This window comes from Pempheris klunzingeri, chromosome 19, assembly GCF_042242105.1.
Source record: "Pempheris klunzingeri isolate RE-2024b chromosome 19, fPemKlu1.hap1, whole genome shotgun sequence".
In the NCBI taxonomy this organism is placed as follows: domain Eukaryota; kingdom Metazoa; phylum Chordata; class Actinopteri; order Acropomatiformes; family Pempheridae; genus Pempheris; species Pempheris klunzingeri.
Window position 1 is genome coordinate 16,781,634 of NC_092030.1, and position 26,174 is coordinate 16,807,807.

The 26,174-nt window shown below is 38.9% G+C and overlaps 2 protein-coding genes across 2 annotated transcripts; both read right to left on the bottom strand.

Moving 5' to 3' along the window:
• Positions 1 to 8,051: 8,051 nt before the first annotated feature.
• Positions 8,052 to 13,053, bottom strand: dolpp1 (dolichyldiphosphatase 1). Its single transcript, XM_070850661.1, has 8 exons — positions 12,973 to 13,053; positions 12,174 to 12,274; positions 11,933 to 12,017; positions 11,020 to 11,119; positions 10,689 to 10,787; positions 9,480 to 9,608; positions 9,251 to 9,340; positions 8,052 to 8,568 (listed from the first exon to the last, which is right to left on the bottom strand). The coding sequence occupies exons 1-8, from the start codon at positions 13,046 to 13,048 to the stop codon at positions 8,532 to 8,534; spliced, it is 717 nt and encodes a 238-aa protein (XP_070706762.1). The 5' UTR covers positions 13,049 to 13,053; the 3' UTR covers positions 8,052 to 8,531.
• Positions 13,054 to 17,391: 4,338 nt separating this feature from the next.
• Positions 17,392 to 25,714, bottom strand: miga2 (mitoguardin 2). The gene is made up of 16 exons (XM_070850667.1): positions 25,661 to 25,714; positions 24,608 to 24,884; positions 24,240 to 24,450; positions 24,031 to 24,146; positions 23,805 to 23,925; positions 22,818 to 22,945; positions 22,440 to 22,557; positions 22,073 to 22,179; positions 21,785 to 21,897; positions 21,278 to 21,350; positions 20,523 to 20,609; positions 20,285 to 20,383; positions 19,412 to 19,546; positions 19,256 to 19,309; positions 19,048 to 19,164; positions 17,392 to 18,384 (listed from the first exon to the last, which is right to left on the bottom strand). The coding sequence occupies exons 2-16, from the start codon at positions 24,701 to 24,703 to the stop codon at positions 18,184 to 18,186; spliced, it is 1,776 nt and encodes a 591-aa protein (XP_070706768.1). The 5' UTR covers positions 24,704 to 24,884; positions 25,661 to 25,714; the 3' UTR covers positions 17,392 to 18,183.
• Positions 25,715 to 26,174: the final 460 nt, after the last annotated feature.

The following is a 26,174-nucleotide window of genomic DNA, read 5'->3' on the forward strand; positions in this document are numbered from 1 at the left end:
ATATCATTACAACTATGTTTTAGAAGATTGTTATTCATTATCTGCTTAGAATATTATCTTCTTAATGGGTGCCCACAGGAGGAGTTATAGTTGTTGGTGAACACTTATATCTGTTTACAACTTGATTATAGTATGTTATAAACGAATGATTAAATGTCTACACATTGCTTATGAATGCTAAAGTAACTATACCAACTAAACTAACTTCCACAGGCTTTCAGCTCACTGTTTTGCTCAGGTGACGAGGGCTACATGGCACGAAATGAGTTTCTGTTATTGTGTTAATCAAACTACAAAGCAGATTTTCCTCCCATCTGCAGTGCAAGAGCCCACCTGGTCTTTCTTTGCACTGATATTCTGAAATGTGAAAGAAATTCATAAATTTCACTACAATTTGTGGCAATTAGATCCACTCTGAAGCTGTATGAGACAGCGAGGCAGGGATTTTACAAAAGTCGGTGTGCTGAAGCAGATGTTGTGGTTCACAGACACAATATCTGGTACAAATAGTGCCAGGCTACAGTTTGAGAACTGTATCAGTGTTGTGTTTGTTTGTATTACCCAGTGCGATAATAATACTAGTGCTACATGAACTCCATGTTGTGTAAAAATAGAACCACATGTTCACCAGCTGGCCTAGGATCAGGGCCTAACAGAGACTTTCTCTACTGTTACACAGTCACTGTTGTCTCAGAGTCTAAATAAAGACTAAAACTACTGGAGGTGACAGGGCAGAACTAAAAAAAAAAACTCAGCAATCAAAGCTTTTCAAAAATCTTTCAGTCTACCAGCCATTTGTCTGATGTGGAGATTAACTATTCTATAACACAATTCATTGGAGGTGTCAATGAACAGATCTAAACTAGCCCTTAAAAAAGGACAAAAAAAATATCTAGTGACTTAAACAGGCTAATGTTACACAACAAATACATACAGACAAAAAGGTCATCACAATTTGACTCCCAATACTTTTTGTCCTTCAAGCAGCAGTTTTGTCCTTGAACCAAACCACGTTACAAGGGAACTACTGCCTCCTATAAAACACTTCAAGTCAGTGTGTGTTGCCCTCAAGTGGAGAAGCTGTGGAAACACAAAGAGACACAGCAGTGATGTTCAGGCAGTAAAGGCCTTTGACATTAACCAGTAATTTATATAACAGTGAACGTGAATATGATTTATATCTATAAATGATGAAAAGATTTTTCACACTTGGCAGCATTTACTGGTACATTCAGTGGTGGAAAGTAACTAAGTACATTTACTTGACTGTGCTTAGGTGATTTTCTTTACACTTATTCTTCTACTCCACAACATTTCAGAAGAAAATAATGTACCTTTTACTCAGTAGTACATTTATCTAAGAGCTTTAGTTAGAAGTCACTTCAATAAATCCACCAGTGCAGTAAAAATGTTTCTGTCTGTTTTTAAAGCCATTTTCCAAGATAAGGTTTACTTCCTCATAACTCTAGTGAAGCGATGTGCTTAATTCTCACTGCTTATGAAATACAGACAGTTCTTTGGGCAGGTTCAATGTGCTTGAAATTAAAAAAACAGGTTGAAATACTCTTACTGCACTGATAGATGTGTTTTTTTTACTTGTTTTAAGAAAATAGGATTTCAAAAACCTAATTATAGACAGAATTACTTTTATTAAATGGGAGCTTTGCACTGTTTGAGACTGAACTGCCCAACTGTACATAGGCCGCTTAAAAGTAGCTTCAGCTTAAACAGCTGCAATCAATGGTAAAGTGCAATTTTAGATTCAATAATTCAATAATATAACCAGCCTGTAGTAGCTTTTGACACTACAAAAGTACATTTTGTTGATGATAGAAATGCACTTTAAGTATTTCTACATAGTTGTGTTGTTACTTAAGCAAAGGATCAGTTTAACTCTTAGTTAACTTAGTTAACTCACTCACATTAAGTTTTTTATTTTGTAAGAATAACAGAGTCACAAAATAATCGACTGATTTGATTGTAAAAGTAAATTACATTGTAAAATTCCAAGAGCTGTTCTGAAAAGTCAGATTTTGTGAATTTATATGGGGTTCAGGTTTGTAAAATAAGACAGTGACTTCATGAAATGTGTCACACCTTCACGGTCAACAATATTTTGTGAAAATGAGCATGGAGGAGAATATTCAGTTCTGTTCTCTGTTTGGGGGCTGCTCGTCATCGCTGCTCAGCTTATTGAGACTGGTGTTCCCTGACTGTCAGGGCTTTAGAGGGAGCTGCAGTCAGGCTAAGCAGATATGCTTGCTCGAGTGAAATGGACAAAAATTGATTATGACATTTCTCATGAGCCTTGATAATGGACAGGAATACAGTTGACACCTAAAATCTGTGCATGTTACAGAGGTTATAATGCAATTCCACAGTGGCTTCATCTCAGCTGATTTGAATGTGAGACACATAAGAAGGATATATCTAAATGTGTTTGTTTTGCTAAATAAATGTGAAAGTCACCTCAAAGAGTTAAAACTCAGTGTAATGAATTAAGCACAAATAAACAGGTCTTTCACACAGGTCTTTCGGGGGTTTTTAAAGTTCATTTTACATGTAATTAGGAGAAAACAAAACTAACATCCATGGCAATCCATAGCCATGCTAGTATTGTTGCTGCCTGCAGCTTCTGAATCTGTTAAGTACAGAAGGAATCGACTCATCTACAATAGTTTTTACTTTCTTAGCTACAGATATGGACGTCGAATCAGTGAAGGGGTGAGATGAGTGAAAAAGAAAAGTGAAATAGAGGACCATTAATTTCTCACATTTTACTCATAAAATTCAGTAAATCAACAGCCTTGCTGAGCTGGTTTAGGGCTTTGGATCAGATTAAGACGATCATTTGGCTCATGAACAATACCCATTTTACTCCCAAAGCCAATACAACAAAAAGCAAAAAAAAAAAAAAAGAATAAGAAAACAGCATGAGGTAGTGAAAAAAAACATGTGCGGCCATTGCTCAAACATTTGTTAAAACACAGTTGTAGTTCAGTTTGAGATCCAGCAGGTTGTTTGTGGTATTTTGTGTTTTTATCCAAAAGACAGAAAAAGAAATGTGAGGGCGGCAGTTTGAATGCGCCTCATGCCAGTGCTTATACATTTGTTAAAACAATTGTGTTATGTTTGCATGTTTCAGCGGAGGAGATAGTGGCTCTCCAGCCGCTAATTATCATAGACTTGTTAGTCGTTCAAGATGAGTTGGCAGAGTCGATACAGAACTCTTTTTGAAACCTTATTTCCCTGAAAATTGTGTCATTTATTTTTATCCCAATGAGTGGAGCTATTTAGTTTACCTTTACCCCTATTTCTTTGATGGTTATATCTTTTTATTTAATTTCTAAAATCAGTCCACTGTAGATGAACAAGTCGACTTGTCAACAACTGTGAAACCATTAAGATACTGTAGAATACAGTTTCAGTACAATAAAGTCAGTTTGGACAAGAGGCTGTGCATAAAACTTGCTTTGGGCCTCTCAGGAGGATGAAATCAGCACTGCTCATGGATGTAAGCTAATGTTAAGACCCAGTAACAAAACAAAACTGCAGAAAGTAGGCGGAAGTGTTCATATTTCACATTCATTATTTATATCCTAGTCTATTTTTTATCATTTGCCTGTGGTGTCGGGTATCATCTTCATGTTTTTAGCACACTTGAAATATATGTTTTAATTATCTCATGAGACAGCGTTAATATTGCTTCTTAAAATCCTGTCTCATAGCCAGTTCCCTTCACTGACATTAGTTCATATAATTCAGAATTCTCACATGGGCAATTCAATGATTCTTTGTATTATATTTACCCTACATGTTGGTAGTAAAGGTGAAGAGAATATTAATTAATGACTATACATATCAGTGAGTTTAACATATGTCAGTAAAATCTGCCAAAATCCAAAGAACACAGGTAATAATTGTATGATTGTCAGTAAGAGTCTGTGGCTACATCTGATCAATGGCTTTATCAATAGTTTTAGCCATACAACAATATTGTAAATGTTAAAATTATATTTATTCATTTATGGCAATAGTTAGTGTTAGTTAATTTGGATACTAAGAACAAGCAATATTGCTTCCTTCATTAAAGTGAAATAAAAGACTCAATGTTTCAAAAGCAACATTGTTTTATCATTGATACCATTTTATAATCAGAAAACTCTGAATACATTGACAATAGTCAATTTTGGATAAAAAAGGCCGGTTTGATCATGTCATTAAAAGATATATATATAAACTGTATTAACGTGATGGACATAAAACAAATCTGTGCTTATCTCACTACAGTCCGTACTGTAGATGTGAGATGGGTGCCATCTAGTGGCACTGGTTCAACAGTAGAGGCTCTGTGTGTAAAACATTATACACTGTGAAGAATTTCATCAATTTGACTTAACCTGCATTTTTGACATTTTGTTAAGGGGAAAGATGTGAGCTGGCGGGATTTAATACCCTTTTATACTTTCTTGGATTAGATTTAATCTTTTATTAATTATTACCAGTGTTATTGAGGCTGGAATTGCTGCAGATTTAATAACTAAGTATCTGAAAAGAGTCATTACTGCAGAACATTTTTAAATTCTTAATAAAAACATCTTGAGGAAATGTGACCACTTGCAAATCTAGCGAGTTCATTTGTTTAATGAGCTGTGTATGCACTTCCAACAGTGTGACTCTGCACATTTGTGTACAGTAAAACACTGATTTTGAGGCTTCATACGGTACATTTTTTCGACCGAGTTTTGTGCAGAGATGTTGAACAGCTTCCATTTCTCAGACTGAACGCCCTCAAAGCTGCTGCTGGTATCCTGTGAGATTCCGCTCTGAAATTCTTGCCAATGTCTGCTGGCAGAAATGTGTCCTGCCAGTCCATAAAATCATCAAAAATTCCAAATTAGAGGGACATCGTCAGCGTTTGTTGTAAGAAGTGTTGAGGTAATTCTCTTCAAAGATACATGTCGTGGACTTGAATGCAGTATTTGAGGCAGGTTTGGTCGAGCTTTACAGGAGAGCAGAACCAAACCAGGGGACTCAACAAATGCAAATCACAAGCTGTTTACTTCATTCAATAAATACTCTTCTTTTTGATATGTGATACACCTTTGATTCAAATTCACTTATATCTTCTGCTCAGACAGCACGAGCAACAGAATATTACACCTTTTAACATGACAACATAATATGCTGTGTAAGAGTTGCAGTTAGACAGCAGCAGCCTGTTGATCAAACTGAGCCTGCTGTTCTTACTTGAGGACATAAATCTTAAAAATTACAGTTTCACCTTTAAAAGTAATTTTCAGCTGGGCACTCTAGTTTTTTGCTAACATTTCTCAAACAGGAGTAAATAGCGTATTTGTCAGGGGCTATTTTCTGCAGCAGATTATTACACATTTTGCACTATGGCGAGCATGAGAAGAAGCAAGTGTGGAGCGCCGTGTTCATGGTAATAAAGGGACATGTCAGCCAGTGCAGCAGTGTGGCTCTTTGATGTGTTCTCAGTGCTTTTTAGACAACAATAGAGGTTTACAGCACAGAGGAATAATATATATCAGGCTTTGGCTACACTGGTAATATCTGATCTAGTAACGATTAGTAAATCATTTTGTGTTTTGACCTTGTCATGGGATTTGTTGTTATCCTTAAAAGAATGCTTTAAAATCTATTTCAAATATACAAACGTGACAAATCAAAGTAATAACCTTTCTATTTGACATATTATCGTACAAATGTTGTTCATCCCTGCAGAACCGTTCCTTAGACTGCAAAAGGGACCTTTCAGAGCATTAAACCAGTAAAATTATATTTACATATTTAACAGGTCTGTTTAACCACTTTGTAACAAGCAATACTGATAGAAAAAGCAGTACTAGAGAAGTTTAGCAACTGTAGTAATTAGAAATAAAGTATATACAGACATTGTAAACTAATATTAGGTTTTGCAATCAGCCGAATTATTATTAGATATTTACAACTTATTTAAAGTCGGCTTCAGCTCACTGCCTTATATTAAGCCTTGTGACATGATCTCAACATTGCAATAACAAGCTTCATCCAGTGGATGTCAGTCCTCCATGATCTTCATTTCAGTGGGCTTGGCGCAGCTTGTCTTATGTCCAGGTTTAATCTTTTAGAATCTAGACAGCGTGAGAGTTCAGAATAAAACATTTGCTCAGAGAAGTTCTGTCGGGCTCAGCCAGTAAAGGCTCGTCTGTGGAGGGAGGGGACCACCAACTCTGAACTATCACTTTGGTCCACATCCAACAAGGTTTCTCCAAAAGTACTCACTGCTCATCTAAACAGTGCAGGTCAGAGAAAATAGCTTAGAGAAACAGAAATAGGTCGAGGTCTTCATCATTTTTATCTAGGCTATGCCGGCCCGTTCCCGACGGGTGTTTGGGGATAGCCTGAGGTTAGACCTGAAAAGTGAATCAAAAATGGAATGGGTCGTTTAAATAGGGCAGATGTTTCTTTTGCGCTCTGCAAGTCAGGAGGATAGACGTGATTTCTCGAGCAGTGTTCAGTGGTCACATTGGGGAACAGAGCGCAGGGAGAGGAGTGCATGACGCTCCTTTTACAATGCAAGGAGCTTGTCCATTGTTTGAACCAAACAGAGGGCTATTTTTCATTTGTCACCTACCCTAGCCCATATAGTCCCCAAATACACACTGAAATGCTTCTGTTTTGGGAAAATAAGGCACTTTTTTTTTTTTTTATTCCTTGAGACACATTTTCCACAATTTGTGTCATTGGGGAGAAAATAATAATGCAATTTTATTGCAGGCCTGAGCACGATTGTTGGCCATCTCAACAGTATCACACAATAAACTGTAAACAGTTTGCATTATTTTTTGCTTCCATGGTGTCATTGCAATATTCCTCAAGGACAGCGATGTCTGCACTATATCTTGTATTGTTTTATCATGGCAGGTGCCTCATGCAAATCTTTTCATCAGTATTTCTGTCACTACATTTCATCTCCCTTCTCAGTTTTGGAGTTGGTGATGCATCAGGACAAATGAACTGAGACACTGCGGTGGGAATAACAGCTCAGCCGACAGACACTCCACTGACTTATGCGCATCGGTGAATATCAAGTGCCACATTAGCTCAACAGCAAATACTCTACAAAGCAAAACAGCATTTTGATTACAAAAGGGTGCCACTGTTTTTCAAAGGACGACATTTGAACCGTCTCTTGTACATAAACACATTTTTATTCAGCCTGATATAGGTTACACATGGAAAAAAAAAAATCAAATTCTAAGAGAACTACTTCCCTTTGTGGAGCTAATGATATGACAGTTTTAAATCAGCTTCAGATCCCCACTTGACAGCTTTCAACATTAGCTGCCGTGGGCTGTGAGGAATTAAGCATAATCACATGCTACGACTGACCTGAGGCTTTTTTTCCATTCTTTAAAAATAATACAAAAAGAAAACATATCCCCTCAGCAGTCATTAAGTGTTTCCGCACTAAATGATATGGAATGTCAACTTGGAAACGCAGATAAAAAGAAAACTCTGCAACGGCAGAAAAAAAGATAAGAAACTCATTTAAAAAAAGAAAAAAAGAAAACTGATTCCCAGAATTCTTTTCCCAGGCTGCTACTGTGTGTGAGGCATTAAGGAAACACCACCTCAGTCCAAAGTGTGTGCGACAACAAAAATGACTGAAACCTGCTGCTGTGATTCAGTCTCATGATCCTCAAACGTGGATATGAACAGAAATAAACCTCGATGCTTAATAGTACATAAAGTACATTAAATTCACACTGCTTGCAGATCAGCTTTGGAGTCTAATATATTAGGACTGACAGTCATAGATACAAAGCAAAGACTGATGACGGAAAAGAGGGGGAGGGTTTTAACATTTAACTAGTGTTAGTCTTTTACTTGTAAATTTCACAAAGTGCAAATTCTCATTTATATTACATCATAACCAATTTTTTTTTTTTTTTTTTTTTAGAAATTGTTCATTTTCTATCATATAACAATGAAAAATGGAAAACCTAGCCATAACCACCCCCCTACCCACCCCTACCCACCAGCTATCCATCAGAATATTTTAAAAAAAGGAATCACTAAATACATGCTGCAATGACGCCCACCAATTTGTTTGAAACTTGACCAAAGCCTCCTTTTAGGCTCCTTGAATCTCTTACAGTACACTGTTACTGTCAGCGTGCGTTTATAGTTAAAATATATATATTAATCTATCATTAAATAGTATGCCTCTTGCACAGTCTTGCATGCATTGAAGAGCATTTTGGGCAAGCTGTACAAGAAGGAGAGGCGTGTGGACGGACTTGCTCAGGCTGTAGGCTCCGGGCCAGGTCCAGGCACTCTTTCGCCACCTGTAAACGGTTTTTGCCCTTTACTCCTTGCAACCACGTCAGTCCAAAAGATGGTTCTCCAGTGTGTTTTTGTCGAGTGAGCATTTGTGTGTGTGTGTGTGTGTGTGTTCATGAGTGTGTGTATCTAATTGTGTATGTGGTCCTAAACTCAGTTTCACAAAAGAGCTGTGTAGATCACTGAAGTTTTGTTCCAAGCTTTCGTTGCCTGTTCCTAGAAGACGAAAAACAACAACATAAAGAGACTGGAGTCATGCCACGCAACTGTCTCACACACATCAATGGCCTGGTCCTGCCAGCATTTTGAACACTGTCGGGTTCACTAACGAGGACCAAGTAAACCCACACAAATCTTTTGCATAAAGTCTAGCTGTGACCCACGTGTTTGCACCATAGCATGCCATCTAGACGGTGCTGAATTTGAGGGAACAGAGCCAGAGTTAAAAAATGGAGAAAGTTATTGCAGATTATTAGCTGTCTTGCATCATTTACTTTTATTTAACCTCCTCTGTCAGAGTAAAACGAGTTCTATAACAGACAGATGATGACAGAAGTCAATGATGGACACTTGAAGAAACTGTGGGAATGTCTAGTTAACAAGCTTGTTAACTGACAGTAAGCTTCATCAATTAACTCTTCATTAAAATTATGGTGCACAATATTGAGAACAAAATACCAGGAGCAGTAAATGGCACACCACAGAGACCATAGAAAGCTCAGGCAGCTATTGTAACTGATAAGTGTTACGTTAGACAGGAGCTACAGTAGTTCACCAGCTAGTCCCAGCCTCTAGTACCAGCTATGTCATCAGGATGTGTAGGTAAACTGTGTCACCTTCTGGTTTGACAGGGCCTTAATTGTGATAGATGTGGTGTATGTCCACAAGAGAAACTTACCTCGCCTCTGACCTGGTCACTGTATACTCAAACCATAAGATGTTGGGAATCAGGCTTGTGTCTCGCACCAGGAAGTACTCTGATATTGGCCTATCATTTGTAAAAAAAAAAAGAAAATTGAACGAACACATTAGTGGAGTAGCCATGACAGGCCAATTATTCAGGCTGAGAATGAATCTTCTTCCCCAGTGACACGAGAAGGAAGCAGAGAAATGAGAGCGCTACTTACCACGCTGCTATTTTGGGGAATAATGGTGTCAGCACCTCTTGTGTGAAAAAGAACCAGATTATGCCAATTGTACTACCAGCCACTCCGCCATAGAAAACCTGGCTCCAGGTGTGATACAACAGGTAGACCCTGAAAATGAGACATTAAAAAGTCCTAAATTACATGAAGTCTAGCAATAAGCACGTTGAATAGTATCAAACTTTGTGTGTTCAATTGTGTTGTTGCACCGGAAGTATCACACATCATCATCCAAATTTTTATTCACCTGCCCTGAGTACAGTTACTGCTGTGATTAATGAGCTTCACACATTCTCAAAGCTGATCAATCAGTTATGCCATTGACAAGTTTTTTTATAATTCTTTATATTGATATTTGGAGGTTCTTGTATTCTATGCCAAAATAAACCCAATTAAATGTAGATCCTTTCTTTGCTGTACTTCAGCATTTCAGCGCAGCTGTGCCAGTCCCTCTGAGATGTGACACCGAGGTTGACAAAACATACAGACTTGCAAACGTCTGAACGAATCTGTTCTCTCTCTCCCATCTATCTTTCCTAGCTTCTCATTTTTGACCAGTGTGGACCATCACTTTCACCAGCTAACAAGCTAACAAGACAAACACTGTTGATGGCAGGTCACATCAGCTGTCACCGCTCTCTGCAAGCACATGTTTGTACTGGCCTAGAGATCATTTGTGAGGGGAGAAGCTCCACTCATTAACTCCACTAAACAATCGAGAGTGTTTTCCTAGTTTCAATGACGTCAAAAGAGTGAAAGAACTTCTCCAGGAAAAGGATGTAGCAGAATTTGTCACCTATATTTCAGGAGTGGCATTTTCTTAAACTTTCATTCAACAACCTATTAATCTTTAGCTTATAAAAGCTTATGAACTTAATATTGCTGACATCATAACCTAGGCCAAAAACTAACTTTGACTTCAGAGGCGAGCCACGCTCGCCTCTGGATTTCTTCACAGAATCATTTCTTATAACAAATCCTGACCAAAAAAACTCACATTTTAATATTCATAGTAACATTTCACAGTGCAGTAGAGAGCTTGGCTCTTAACCTCTGCAATGAATCAAGTGCCTCATGAAAGGTACTTTTAACATAATGCTTGGTTTTATAACCCCAGGATGTTAAAGTTTGCCGCTATATTCACTTTAGATTTTATCTGGTGGATCTGGGGGGGGGGTGTCAGTCCCTTACCTGCTGTATGAGACTGATAAGGCTATGCCCAACAGGATGATGGACAGTATATGTCTCCACAGCAGGTCCACACATCGAGCATTGTTCGTTTGATGCATTCTTAAAAGAGAGATCAGCATGAGTGTCAGCATCTAATGAGTCATCAAAAACATTAATGTAATTCACATAATAATGACACATGCCCTGGAGTAAAACAAGTAAATAACACATGCAAGTATGATTAATGTAAAACTAACAGACACTGCATTTGATTAGTTTGTAACTAGTTGTATTCATGGCAGCATGTTTCCGCCCTTAAACTACCCCAAACACAAAGGAGAAACAAGCTCACCTTAAATAAAGGAAAAGAAAGAAGTAAACAACAAAGAACCAGATAAGCTGGGAATGACTGGAGGGCATCCCATACTCTGTGTGCAGGGTTGTGTGAGCCCCTGCAGAAAGACAACAGAAGCTGAAATAAATATGCATTCACAATATGAAGTGCATCTTCATACAAATATAGAACCATTTCCAATGGCCAGTGGAACCAGTTTCTTTATTATGTATGTAAATTGTGTGTTTGTCTATGATTTTATACTGCATAAACAAAACAAGCCATAAAATGTCACCTTTATAGAAGGCTTTTTTGACGAAAACAATGAATCAAAAAAATAACAGCAGATGGATTAACAATGAAAAGAATCATTAGTGGCAGCTAAAATATATTAGAGCTGCTATATTAGGGTCACAAATTATCAAATTATCACATTTGAGAGGGTAGAACCAGTGAATGGCTCCAGTCGTATTTTAGCTTTAAACATAACTAAAATTATTCAATAATTCAAATATTTTCATTTCTGTCAATCACAAATTATTGCAGCTCTAATATATTCCCAACAACACTTAGCTATAGCAATTGATTTAGCAATTGACTGATTTAGCCTCAGTAACACTTTATATTCTAAACCAAAACTGAATTCAAAAAATACTCTAAAACATGAAAATTACAGTTTATCGACACCATGGGCTTATTTTCTTTTTAACCTAGTTATACATGTTTGAGGCCCAGCTTTTACCTGAGTATTTGCAGCACACAGGGACGCCAGCTTGTGATGAAGATAAACTAAACAACTGAACCAGCAATGTTCTGAACCTCAGCAGGTAATGTGGTTAATATCAGAGGAAGATTTTTTTTTGGCTGTTGTAATGATTTTGCAACGTTGCCCAACCCTTTGAACTACACATAAAGAGAAGACTTCACTCACCTGCACATGGGCGCGGCTCTCTGAGAATGTGCTTCAGCAGCCAGTTCACCCCTTCATTCAGGATGAGCCCACCAAAGAAGGAAATCTGTGTACAACAACAAGAGGTCGGCTTATAGACTTCTTCACATGATCCTGACTCCACTGTTCGGGCTCATGTGAGACAATTAACAACTTCACAGACTGGCTTTACATGTGATGCTCCTTCTGAAAACACCACGAAAAGTGCATGTGCTGAACTCACCGTGTGCAGCTCCCGTTTAAACACTATGAGTGTAACAAAACCCACAAGAACTGCTATGGGTAGGAGACTGATGTAGGCCAGCACATGTCCCGTCAGGTCACCTAAAACATAGTAGCACAGTCCTTATGTTAAAGCATATTATAAACTGGTGTAAAGTCGACTAGCACTGGTGGGAGTGACACTTTGAGGTAACTCAATGAACCCGGATGGTTGAAATATTTAACTGAAGGTAGGAAGCTGCTGTGGTGGAGTAGCTACACCTTCATCTGTGTTACCCAACACGCCACAGTAATTAATTTAGTTAATTCAAACAGATCGGTGGATGTGGTTTATGCTAGTTATACTAGTCAGTATCAGGCCATGGAGCTAGCTGCTACATTAGCCACAGTGCTGGCAGTAACGTTATAAGGTGAAATGTCTACTTATTTCCACCACAGTCTTAAATCATATTTTGCTGTTCAGAATGCTTAAATTTTGTCTATTAATTCTTACAGGACACGACATGTTGGCTAATTCCTGAGAGAACATATCAAACCCGATATTAAGACAGCTAGCAGGCTAGCTAGCCTTCATTGTGGACAGTATCGCCGACTGCGCATGCGTGGCTGTCTCACAATTTCGCAGTCCGGGTAACATTCCCCGCTGTGCTCGGGGTTTTACAGCGTCTCACAATTTGGCAGGATCACCAACGGCCGTGTCCATTCAGTAGCGAGCAAACAACACGCACTCTCCGGAAATTACAAACATTACAGCGTTACAAGAACTCCACCAGATAGAGGAAGATGTTGAGTTCACTCACCCTCCGGGAACTCTACGTGTGTCAGAGATATGGACCGCCATCGAGGTGGTGCCGAGCACTGCTCTTCCAACGCCATCTTACCCGGACACAACCGGGCAGTCTCAGAAAAACGCCCCAGACGCCAGACCAGCCAATCACGAAGGGAGCTCCGTGTTCAGGCGGGCCCCGGCAGCGGAGGAGCCGACCAATCACAGCCGAGCACCGGAGAGGAGATATTCTGCCCATAGAGAAGAATTATTGAATGAACAAAAAACACAAAAGTCCAGCACTCCACATTAAATCAGCGAACTGCACTCATTCAAAAAAAAAAAAAAAAAAAGTTATGGTTTTTTTTGTGTTTGCAAAATTATTATTTCCCACCTGGGTCATCTATAATGTCCAGATCAGGTATTTGCCCAGATATTTACTTTTATAAGGTAGAATTATCAAATATTTTAAAATGATATTTTTTTTACAAGTTGTAACTTTGATAATTGCTTTTTAAAATGATTTATAAATCATTACTCATGCTTTACAGATAAGTTATGAGCCATTCGCAAGAGTAGGGCTGCCTTTAGTGATTTCTGAAAAGTCATCCTACACTTTCCTACAAGGAAAAGCCATCTAAAACAACTGCAACTGTCAATATCTCCAAACAAAAAAATAGCTATTTGAGTTGGGCATGCAACATGCAACCATCAACATCGTCAAACGGGCCTGAAAACCTAAATTAAATGGACCAAGATGGAAAAGGCCCAGAAAAGATGGAAACTGTTTGACTGACTGATTAGTACAAAAGTTCATGTAGCATATTAATGAGTTGACTTATAGGCTGTAGCATAAAAGCAGTGAATACAGAGAGTAACATGAAATTTGATTGCTTTAGGGACGAAGTATTAGGGGATATAGCAAGCGGCAGGTGTTCATCTACCTGGACTGAACAGAGAAAGGTAATATATACTCACCCAAACACACAGCAGACAAACTCACTTAAAGCCAGGCATGAATAACACATATACACAAGCCTGCAAAACTGGACACACAAAGAAAACAAGCAAAGACCTGAACAAGAAACCTAAAACACAGACTGACAAACCCCTGTGTAAACTGTAAAACTAAATACTGATATAGGCAAAGGGTAGAGATGTGTGTAACCTTCATGCCTCATGTTGTACAGTCTCCAAAATGTTGTGTACTGACTATGTTCCCTGTTTGTGTTATTGCTTGTTGCTGCGATTTCTGAGGATTGAGGTTGTTTCAGACTAAAAATGTTTCACTGTGGAGGTAAGAGGGGTTCTAAAGATAGAAGAAGTGTTGTGCACCCCCCACTGGCCTAATGTTGAATCACTACAGAGCTTTCTTGTATCTCTCCAACTGACCCTACTCACTTTGTTAAGGTCTAGGTAGGTTTAAAATCCTGCATCAAATTTCAAACTTTATTTACCATCACAGCCAACCTAACATTAGCATCAGAACAGAGGTGGCCCTCCATGATTCCAGGGGTTAGGAGACGGTCAAATAGAAGAAGTAAAAGGAGAAGGACGAAGAAATACTGTATGTAAGAACAACATAGGTTCATAGACCGAAGTTTTGGTCAAAATGAAATTGTGTCCAGATTGTCACACCAATGTGATACAATTTAGGGGGAAATAAATGTTATTATATTACTCTTTATTATGCTATTATAAAGGGTTGCTCCCAAAGGGGTCCCAAAAACATCTCCAACCTTTGGTTAGAGTTGTTTGGTGGGAAAGGGTCACCAAAGTTGAAGGCAGTGGATTTATGCATAAATACACTATTGTATCAAATTAGTTAGTAATGTATAATGTATATATAATATATATTTTCTCTTTTTAATTAAGCCAGTGCTTCCTGATCATTTTGTGTAATACTAGAACATGAGTCCAAGTGGAACATTAAAAATAAACTGAGTCGTCATCAGTTGGAAAAAGGCATAATCATATTGTTTAGTAACAAAAAATAACATTTAATATGGAGAATCAAAATCAATTTACAGTTTGTGCTGGCATTGTGAATTAACGATAGAAAAGACAAAAGGCATGAATAGGACACTTGTAATGTACAGCAATGACTTTCAACAAAAAAAAAAAAAGAAATCACTCTTTCCATATTTTGGCCATCAGAAGTCCCTGTAAAACTATACAACTTATTGAATATATGCTAAGTAGGAGAGTCCATGCCTGAATTTTGACTTTCAAATGATTACAAGTTCCTAAACATTTTCTTTAGCTTACCTCTAATTGGGATTTTCAAAACTAATAACTACTAGATTTGAGTCTGGGTCTAACTGTTGCAGGGATACACTGACTGATGCATTTCAGAGAATACACAGTTAACATGCAAAGGCTGTTGGAGGAATTCATCTCTGATCATCTACTCTCAGGACACGGAACAAGCTGACCGATATGTGAACACAAGACTAGACGTTAGCATTTTTTCATAATTGCATTTACCTGCATGATGCATACGGTAGCAAATATACTTGATAATCTACACTAACAGGACCAAAACATTGGGAGAATGGGAGAACATTTTCTGAAGCAGTTCACCGGGGACTGGACCACAAGTTAAAATTGGAGAATTTCAACATGGAGATTAAAACAAAAATTTTGGATAGTAACCAGAATAAACCATTTCCATAACACACTTTTCTGGGAAAGATAGTTTCTCTACTGTACAGCATTTAAGCTCTATGTTATTAATAATATGTCAGTTCTATGATGCAATAAATAATTCAATATGTTCGTACAGTTAAACTCTTACGCAGCAAAAAAGGATTGTTGGACTTTGCTGCGTCTTTCTGCTTTGCAGATAAAGTGCAAAATGCTTAAAAACACAAAGCTGCACATCTGTCAAAACAAAGAACTACATTATTTTCTGTAAAAGCTCCATTTACAGATGGAAGTTTGGGTTCATGATTGACAGAAACGGAACTAATCCTACAATGGTGACTTGTGACAAGGTCAGTACAGTTAAAAGGAATACAATTGTATTGTGATGTCATATGAACCATAAAAATAAAATTTAAAAAAAGCGCAATTTGGATTATGAAGACCACAAAACACACTTTTATAGTTATGAATAACAAAAAGATGACTCCAGTAAATGATAAACTACTGAAATCACAATACCCAAAGATCTATGAATTTCTTCCCTTTGCTCAATCACGCACAAGCAAGAAACCATAAGCATACATTCTGTGCTTCTTCTGCTGTTAATAATAAATAATCTTTTAATCATGTTTCATTAACATAATGCAGTATTTGATAGTTTCTTAACCTTTAATTTGGCATCTTTGTGCCCCTTCAATGTCTCTGAGCTCCAACAAGTTCACAGTACTGGGAAAACAAAGAACTCGGGGGGGGTGTCATCAGTGCACTTTTGTTATGCAGGTTACAGTCGGACAGTGCTAAACCCCCCTTTTCATTACAGGTCTTCATAAAACCAGAAACAAAATGACAATATACTTGGTAACAGACGGCACCGTTTCATTTAGAGGTCGTGAAGCAGGCCAGCTACACATAACATGTCAACGTGTTTCTGATCAAGTATAACACAGAGACTGAGGGTGTTTGATGTGTCTGATTAACATTAGTTTTTTTTTTTCTTTTAACAGAGGACATTTTAACATAGTAAGAAAAGCACAGGTGTAAAGAATAAAATGAATTCTATTTAGCAGCTTCAGTTTCAGCCTCCTGGTATCGCACATGCCGGCTCTGTCGTGTCTTTCCGGGACACTTTGAACTGAACTATGACAAGTGAAAATGCCGGCTGTGAAAGAGCTGTTCAGTGAAAACAGCAAATGTTTTTCTCATCTACTTATCCTTTACTCATTGACTGCCAGTAACCTTTCAGATTAGAAATATAATCATAAGGAAGTAAATTCTTTCAAATTTTAAGTTGAAAACTCAACTTGTACAACTTGTGTTTGTATGCTTTTCGCTACAAAACGTAATTTTTTATTTTTTAGTGAATTAAAGCTTATATTTGGAAATAATTCAAGTGGGTCAACCAATTAATGAATACATTAACTGTTGGAATTTGAAAACAAATGAAGAAAAAAAAAATAAATGAAGAAGTTGTGACACTTCCTAATTTTGAAGTTTTTATGTTAGTTATTACTCCCTGAGCGCACTGATGCGTTATGCTGTTAACACAGATATTCGTCTGTTACACCTTCAAAACTGGCAACAATCCTCTGTGAGAGGATATCCAGGCGGATGTTTTCACACCTGGTGTTGTGCCATTTCAAATTTCTTTTTGCGTCTCTGTGCCACTTAAAACTGATCATCCACGGCCAGATAAAGTATCAGGGATCGATTGTGACTTAACAGAAAATAAAGCTTTACAAAACGTAACTATTTGCATTTTAGCTGGATTAGCTATGTCCACCTTCGACTGAGAAGACCAAAATCAAAATATAGCTTTGGGATAATTCAATATGAATAGCATGCTAGCACACTAATCTTACACGATGTCTTTTTGCATTTAACACACGTTCTGGGATATATGACATGCTAGCACATTTGATTAAACCAAATTGGAATAAATACTACTTCAGATTAAAGAGGATTTAAGAGCAATCACTGAAGAGACAAATCCATTACATCCTTTATCACGCAGTACAAGTAGTCAGGAGTTATCACGTTTTTAACAAACATCCTTCCCCTTTAATATAAAAACATACAAACACACAACATTGGCAGACTCACATGATTCCTTTTCACATAATAACGAACACTATGATATCCCACCCGATGAATGGAAGGTTACAGTGCAGCCAAAGGTTCTCTGAAGAGACTCGATCCATGTGGGGTAGTAGAGTAGAAGGCCCAGTCTGTAAGGTGTGTTAAGTATCCATGTCAGCCAGCAAGGCAGAGACACGTCCTTGCAGGTCTGAGATCACACGACTGCAATAGGCATTCTTGATATACCACAGCTGATAACAAGGGAAAGCTGGAATCACATCATCCAGCCGCTGTGCCTCATTAGTTCAAGGGACCTGTGATGCTGTAGATCTGGTGAAAATATATCCTCTTACAGTAGTTGATGAACACGGACGAATGAACCAATAATGCTGGTCCTCAGTGTATCACAGGAGAATGAAACAATCCAGTGTTAATGGAGATACAGAAAAAGTCCTTGCTGCTCAGCCCACTGCATTCGGCCTGTACAAGCCCAGTGAAGCCCTTTGTGACGTTAATCATCATGTTAGTTGGGCCCTGAAGAGCCCTCTGTGTCTCTGGGAAGGGCACCATTGACCTCCATGAGGCTATCGATTCCCAGGTACCCCAGTAAAATCTCACTCCGGCGGTGGGAAAGGTTCAGGATGTCCTCAGCCAAGCTCTGAGCGGAGGTGAAGCGGACCTTGTCATGATCGAACATATCCTTAAGGTACTGCACAATTTGTTGCTGCACATGAAAGGAGATAAATGAATGACAGGAACTCATATAGAACATGACAATTCTAACATTAAAGCTTTTATATCACGTCTTCTGTAGCTCTGGAGGAAATGCTCATCAAGTCTGCAAAAACAGTAACTGGGAGGCATGGAGTCTAAAAACAGGTTGAGCAAAAGATGTATGTGAGTTGCAATATGGGAAATGTAGGATCCAGCGTTTTTCGAAGTCCAACACTGCCTTTTATATATTTGAGGGGTTGGTGGTAACTGATTTAAAAAAGGCAAAATTGAAGCAGCAGAGTCTCAAATATCCTGACTTTAAGACCACAGTATGAATCACCCCCAAAACCTGGATCCTACAGTTCCCATAACGTAAGTTTCATAGCTTGATACTGTTGAATTAGAGCCTCCCTGTCCACATCTTTCAAACTCCATGACCAGTGTGCAACACAAGCATTCTGTCATAAATAACCATGCGAGTTATTTCAATTCATTTTATTTTTCAAAGTTTATAACTACTGTTGTTCTCCAAAGCCACAGAAGATATTACGCAACTGTTTTTAAACTCTTAACTTAAATTGTTTATGTGCCAAAACTAGACCAAAACCAGTCAACTGCTTTCCAAAATTGTGAAAAAAAAACATTACAGCATCTTAGTCGTATAATCTCTTACCTTGAAGATGGTACAGACTTCACTTAAGTGTTGCCTGGGTCCCAAAAACCCAAAAGCTAATACCGGGCTCACATGCTCTGATATGGCATAGAAGTGGGAAATAAAACCATCAGGAACCTATGAAGAGCAGTAAGAGAAAAATCTATTAAAATCCAAGAAAGGGAGATGCAATTAAAAGTACTTAATCCTTAAATTAGTTCAAACTCACCATAAGAAGACGCCTTTTTGCTTTTAGGACAGACCAGCAAGCAGTCGCCAGAGCCTAACAGAGAAACACCACATTGTTATTAAAGCAACTTGTAACTAACTTATCAGTGGCAAAATCAGGATATTTGTATGTGTGTGTTCAAGTGTACAAATTAACCGTCTCTTTGAAGCTGTCAGAGAGCCAGCGGTTCCTTAGCACAGCTACCACAGAGGACGGGGGACTCTCCAGGTCTTCAAATGCGTCCATCAGGATGAAGTCCAACACTATGTCGAAAAAGTTCATAGACACCACCTGCAGAGATGACGACATGAGAATCCCAACAGTATTATGTCATTACAAAATAGAAATACAAATCTTATTTAAAGCTACTCGATGGAGTAGCCTGCGGTTTTGTTACTCTGGAGAGGGCTTCTTTCATTTATTTATGATTATCATTTCATGGCAGACTTCTTCCAGGAGGATTTTTCATTTATCAACCAATGGAGGCAATTTCAAAAATGAGGTTGACCTGAAAATGAAAGAGCAACACAGAAGGGTTTGGAGCACAAACAATCACATGTATATTGCAGATCCTTTAGGGAGATCTGATGTGCATTATACCAAATTAATAATTTATATAATGACAGGGTGTTTGCCATTTACACAGCCAACTACACTATGACCCTCGAAGAGAGCTTCACACTGAATAAAGCATAGAGTAACCTGACTGTTGGCTGTACTTGAGTTAAAGTTTAATTCGGGTTAGTCATGCAGAGTATCTCAAGTTCATGTAAACTGCCCGAGTATCCCTGTCGCCATGAATAAATCAATAAACACATATCCTTGCAGTTAGAACAGTACTTTTAAAGAATTCAAAGGTGAAATGTCATTTAGCCAAAAACTTAGTTTTAAAGACTGACCATGACAGCACACACACACACACACACAAGGTCGGGGGATTACACCTACATTAAACGTTAAAAGGTGCATGCTTGAAAAACAAAATGAAGAGGAGAGATGAGAACATGGCAGAATGACAGCATTACTAACCCCTCTGCCCTCCAGCTCCATCTTAGTAATGGGCCACGTTTCCTCCCTCTGAGTGTAAAGCAGCATGTCCTCGTAGCTCTCCAGGAAGGCTTTGGGACTCTGTGATAAAGGAAAAAAGACAGCAACACAGGAAATAATTAGTTAAACTGTACAAATATCTCCACAGAAGCAGAAGTTTGTCCGGTTTATCTAAATGGGACACATTAATAAGTGAGGGTCCAGATGAGTGGTGTTTTACCTTGTTTGCCTTCACCATTAACCCTGTAATCATTTGCTTCCCGGTCTCCATGAAAAACGTTCGGTGAGTTTCATCTAACAACAGGACCTGAAAAAAACACACACATACACATTATCTGACTATTATGGATGGTAATTTCTATGATAATAATAATAATACATCCACCAAACACAGCAGATATGCATGACACACAGGCCATATAAACCAAACTTGTGTAGAATCCCTGGATGTGCCTCCCTGCCAGTACAGATTGCCTGAAACTAGGGAACAAAGTACAGCACAGTACACACTACCATAGTGCCGTCCATATTTCTATGGGTGAGGCACACTGTGAGTCACCTCTGCTGATCACAGCTGTTTTTTTATTTGACCTTGTAGCTTTTGTCTGGATGTCGCCTGAGCACGGAAACCTGACTCACTGCCTGTGGGTGCTAAGAATGTACCTGCACAGAGGCAGTATATTTCAAACTCAGTGTGCTGTATGGTTTCTACTAGAGTGTCATTCCATCCACTGTATGAAATCAGAGACAAAAGACAAAGTCAAAGAGATCTACATTAGATGATCTGCTTGCATCCAAATTACAATGCCTACAAGCTAACTTCTGGAGCTTTTAACCGCTAGCAGTGCTATACAGCAGTGTTTTGGAGAGGTTTGTAGTTTATAAAACATTTATCAGTTATCACACTAAGTGCAACCATCCAAACAAAGAGAATGATCTATGTAATATGGGTAAGTCATATGAGCTGAAACAGACCTCAAACGCTTGTCTCACACAGTGAAGCTTGGCCAGGAAGTCTTGGTCACCGAAACATTCAAGTAATTCAGTCCTGGTAAAAAGAAAGAGAAGTATGAAACTCAATGAAACCTTATTCTTCTTCTCTTAAAGCAGTATAAATAGATTTTTTAGTGGCTTGGGAGAAGTGCAACAAGCTATAAACACAACATTGACACAGTGTCATCTCATTAAGTTGATGTGGCAAATGTGTAATCAAACAATAATCTATGTACACATCCAACAGACACTGTGCAACATTGTCATTCATTTGGAGTTGTGTTTCTGACTGCTTGATAAATTTAAATCCAATGTTCACAACCTGTTTAGGTTTTCACAAACTCCTATCTGAAATATCTGGCTCTTTAGCTACTGAATGTTCCAACTATGTTCACCAGCTAGTTATGAACTTTTCTGTTTGGCGCTGAGCAGGTAGCACGAAGGTCGTGCTTTAAGTATTTAGGTGCAGATGTCACACTTCAGAGTTACCTCAAGGACCGATAGGCCACTTTATTCTCCCGGACCTGTGACAACGCTTCTTCATAGAGAGCTGCTGGCCTAAGTGGCTGGTAGATTTCTTCTATAGACATGGCATCAAACAGCTGCACAGACAAAACACACAAACCTGAGATTACAGTTCACATCTGTTTTGTATAGGAAAGCCGCAGATATGAACGCATCTGCAAGACGTGAGAGTGTAATGTTATGAGTGCTTGATACAAGTTGTTGAAATCTGTGACTGTCATAATGAATCTTGTTTTCTGTCTGTTGACAGACCTCTGCAGCCGAGAAGAAGGAATCGTCAGAGGTAACAGTAGTCGCATCATCATCCCGCAGCCTGTGGAAGCTCTCCACTTGAGGCAAAATGAGAGTTCCTTCACTTTCTGCAAAAGGAGCAACACAGGGCAAGAATCAAAACATTAGAGAAAGTTCATAAGAGAAATAATAAAACAAGACTGTATTAATTCTGCTCTCACCCGAACAAATGGACCCTTCAATTTTGTCAATAATGCCACCCTCCTTAAGCATTAACAAGTTATTTTTAGTAGTTCAGCTCTCTCTTGTTATTCTTCACACAACCATTAAGATTAATGGCAATTCTACCTTCTTTTACCATCACATAAAAGCTAAACATGAATCTCACCAAAGTCTGCCAGCACACTGTCTGTTGGGATACTGCTGCCAAAATCTTCTTGTAGGTGGTACGCCCTGTGCAGTAGTGTCTCCAACTTGTCGGCAAACACTTTGTTACGTGCTTCAACCTGTAATGAAAAGGGGAAAAAAGCAATAAATAAGGAAACAAAGATACTTTGTTAATATATAGTAAAAAGCCTCTTAAGTCCGAGATCAATTTGATTTCTTTGTCTGCGTTGGAACTGTGCAAACCAAGTGGATCACAAATACAGTGGGTGAGATCCCAACTGCACCATAAAATATAATTGTGTACTCAGACTGGAAAGTAATCCAGTCATGAGCAAGAATTTCAAGCACTTTGTACTGGTGATGATTGTTGGATGGTTACCAGAGGAAGGTCCCCACATGTTGCCCCCTGCAGAGCAAGGCTGTTGTTGCTGGAGGTTGAGTGCGTGTGATGGCGGATATTCAGAGCCTGTTCCCACTTCTGTAGAGCTTCCTCAAACAGCTCCATCCCTAGCAGGAAAAGGGCAATTTGAGTTAACAAAACTGTCTATTTGTGAGCTGGAAAATCAAAATCAGTGGCAATTCTTATTTTCTCAAAAATATTGCTTAATGCAGGTTTAAGTGACTCGACTCTGCACAGTTCCAAACTGTGGAAAAAAAGACAGAATTCAGATTTATGCAGGATAATCCAAATGCCAAACAACAGCACTCTGGGTTCAAGAGTCCAACATTCACCTGATTATATCCTAGATTTTCTCCACTTGTTCTACATTACCAACAGCAGAGGATTAATGTTGCCTTCACTCAACGTAGGAAATGCTTTATTACACTGCTGTATAATAATTATGGCTACCATGACATTGTAAAACACAAAGAAAAATAACTTGCATGAGACTCAAGATGCAAAGATTATAAACCAATAAAACCAAATGCACATATGAATTTTACCTCCTAACTCTGCCAACGCAGCATTTGGCTTTTACGTTAGTCCTCAAAACAGATTTTTTTGTTCCATGATCAATTTTTATTTTAGACATAAAAGTACTTCAAGGATAACTCTGGTATTTTTAAACGTGTGCCCTAATTTTACATATTTTGGTGGGTTCAAATCAAAATCAAAATCTACAGAACCAGTTCCAAAAGTTTTATTAAACTACCAGTCATTTCATACCCAAAATATGTAAAAATAAGGCCTGGGTTTAGAAATATAAAGAGTTATCATTTAACAAATATTAAGAAGCAAAATCTGGTCTCACACAGTACAATATATACTATACACTAAGGTAACACACCAAAAAATGTCACCATATATGACATGCATCTTATGTATTATGTTTTTATAAAACCAGAGGTAATAGTAAAAACCAACCCATTAAATAGAGATTTTCGGCATTTGCATCTTCTACTGCCCCCGACTCTTCCACCACAGGCTCCGCTTCCCAAGGCGTGGATGGATTGGCAGACTGATTTGGAGAACTTGGGACCCGCATCTATGCAAGCAACGCAGACAGCAGAAGAGACATTAGGAAAATGTGAAATAAGGGGAAAGTTAAGGAAAAATGACATATAATTTGTTGTAAATTGTAAAAACTAACAGATGCCAGGCTGTGAGAGGAACTTGAGTGTTTACTGGGAGCCAGCGAAGAAATTCCACTCATGGTGTCATTGCTCCGAGTGCTGGGACTCATCATCTGTCGACCAGTAAACTGACCTGTGCGGAGAAAAACATTATCTTGTCATAAAGATAGAATATATTTTCCAATGTGACTTTTTTCCCCCTCTCCCAGCATAAAGTCATGCACACCTCTCTTTAACGACGAGGGTCTTCCTGACTTCATCAGCGCCTCAGGTATTCCCAATGGCTTCTGGCCCTCCTTTCCTTGTGTTGCCTGCTTCCTTTTTCTCCCCCGCCTTTTCAGCTGATGAGCAGTGAGAGCCAGAGCGACACTGCCCAGTGCTGTGGCAAACAGCACCTTCTTCAAGCTTGGAGTAAGCTTAAGCTGAGAAAATATGGACTGAAAACAGGAGAGACACGCATCTGTCATCATAAGGGCCTCTCCCTGACATACATTTAGCCACTGTTACTTATCATGCACTGAACAACTCAATTGGCAGCCAATAGTGCTTGTGTATAGAGATGCAAAACTTAACTGTACATGCAAAGTGGGTTACCTGGCCAAAGGTGGAATAGAGAAACACCGGTATCTCCGCTACAGTCATTGCCAAAGCCTGGGCGATGGACATCCCGTCTGCTTGTTTGATTGACATCTCAGAAATCGAAATGCTTCCAGGCCACAACTCTCCAAAGCCCGTCACATTCACCCTAAACAAGGTCCCCTCTCTGGTCTGAGATCAGCCAGCTCAGGGCTTGATGAAGAACCCTCTGTTGTCATCCACTCCTGGGCTTCTACTCCACACTCGTCCAGTGTTTGGCTGTAGATTGTTTAGCCTGCAATAGATAAGACACTTGACTTGAATGTGCCAGACTCCCCAGTTTGAGCAGCATTACATTTCTGCACAGACCTTGATAAAGAGATAATCAATAAACACAGTAAACACTACCGCAAGGCCCAAGACACGGAATTGACTTGCAAAGGTTCGTGGTTTAAGCTGGGAAAATCAAGCCAACATTAACTGTTAAGCAGCAGGGCAGCTTGACATTGTTCCAGCTATTTACCTACACTGTCTGGTATGCAGCCACTGCCTCCCACCTAGTATGCATGACAGACAGCATGTGTGGCTTTAACATGAAACTGGCTTACTTTTTCTTTCTCTTTTTCTTTCTCTACTTCACTAAAACATCGATTGATACACAAAATAATCACTTTCCAGTCAGACAGAACAAATTATTGATAATGTAGAGGCTGCTAGCTAAAAGAGACTGGCTGTAAGGTGAACAGCAAGCTAGGCAAATAGCAAGCACCTCAGACCAGCTCAAATGTTATGTAGAACACACAACAAGTCTAAGTCTTAAGTCTATTGTTAATGACAGGCCAAAATCGGCACTAGCCAGCATGCAGCAGCCGTCCCAGGCGAGCATGCTAACGTTAGCTAGCACGCTTAGCTAGCCTAGCTCAGCCTCATCTGTCAGTTCACATCACGGCATCATCCGGTCAACCGGACACCGACTGTAGGGTTTTGCACTGACGCCTCGGAGGCTTCAGCGGCTGTGTACAGCTCACTGGCGGCCCAACTAATAACATAATCCCTCACACAGGTACATACCGTGGGCATCCAAGGCGGCAGGGAAGGACATTCCTGTGACACAGTCAATGAAAGCCGCACACTAGCTTTGTACTTGGGGGCGAGAGGCTTTGGAAATGCAGGAAAACTGACGTACCAGCAGCCAATGGAGTGACGAGTACAGAGGTCTGCTTTTTTCTTGACCAATCGGATGGAAGGTGAGAGGAGAAAGTAGTTTTAACAGCCAATCGGTTCGGAAATCATAGAGCATCGTCCCTGCGTGAACCAAAAATCAAAAGCTCAAAGCTGCCGGAAAGTTTACTGTGCGGCGTATTTTTGTAAAAATGTCACTAAAATAACATGAAATCTATACATTTTTCATATCTTCTTCAATTTTATAATTGTTTGAGCAATGTCATTCCTAAGAACGTAGTTGAAGCGAGCTCTTTTACTGATATCTAGACATAAAGTTACATTTTGGTCATTATTTACGAAGCTAATCATCTAGCATTTAGCTAGCCAATAGACATGTTTTTCCTGTACATAGGCCGTCTTT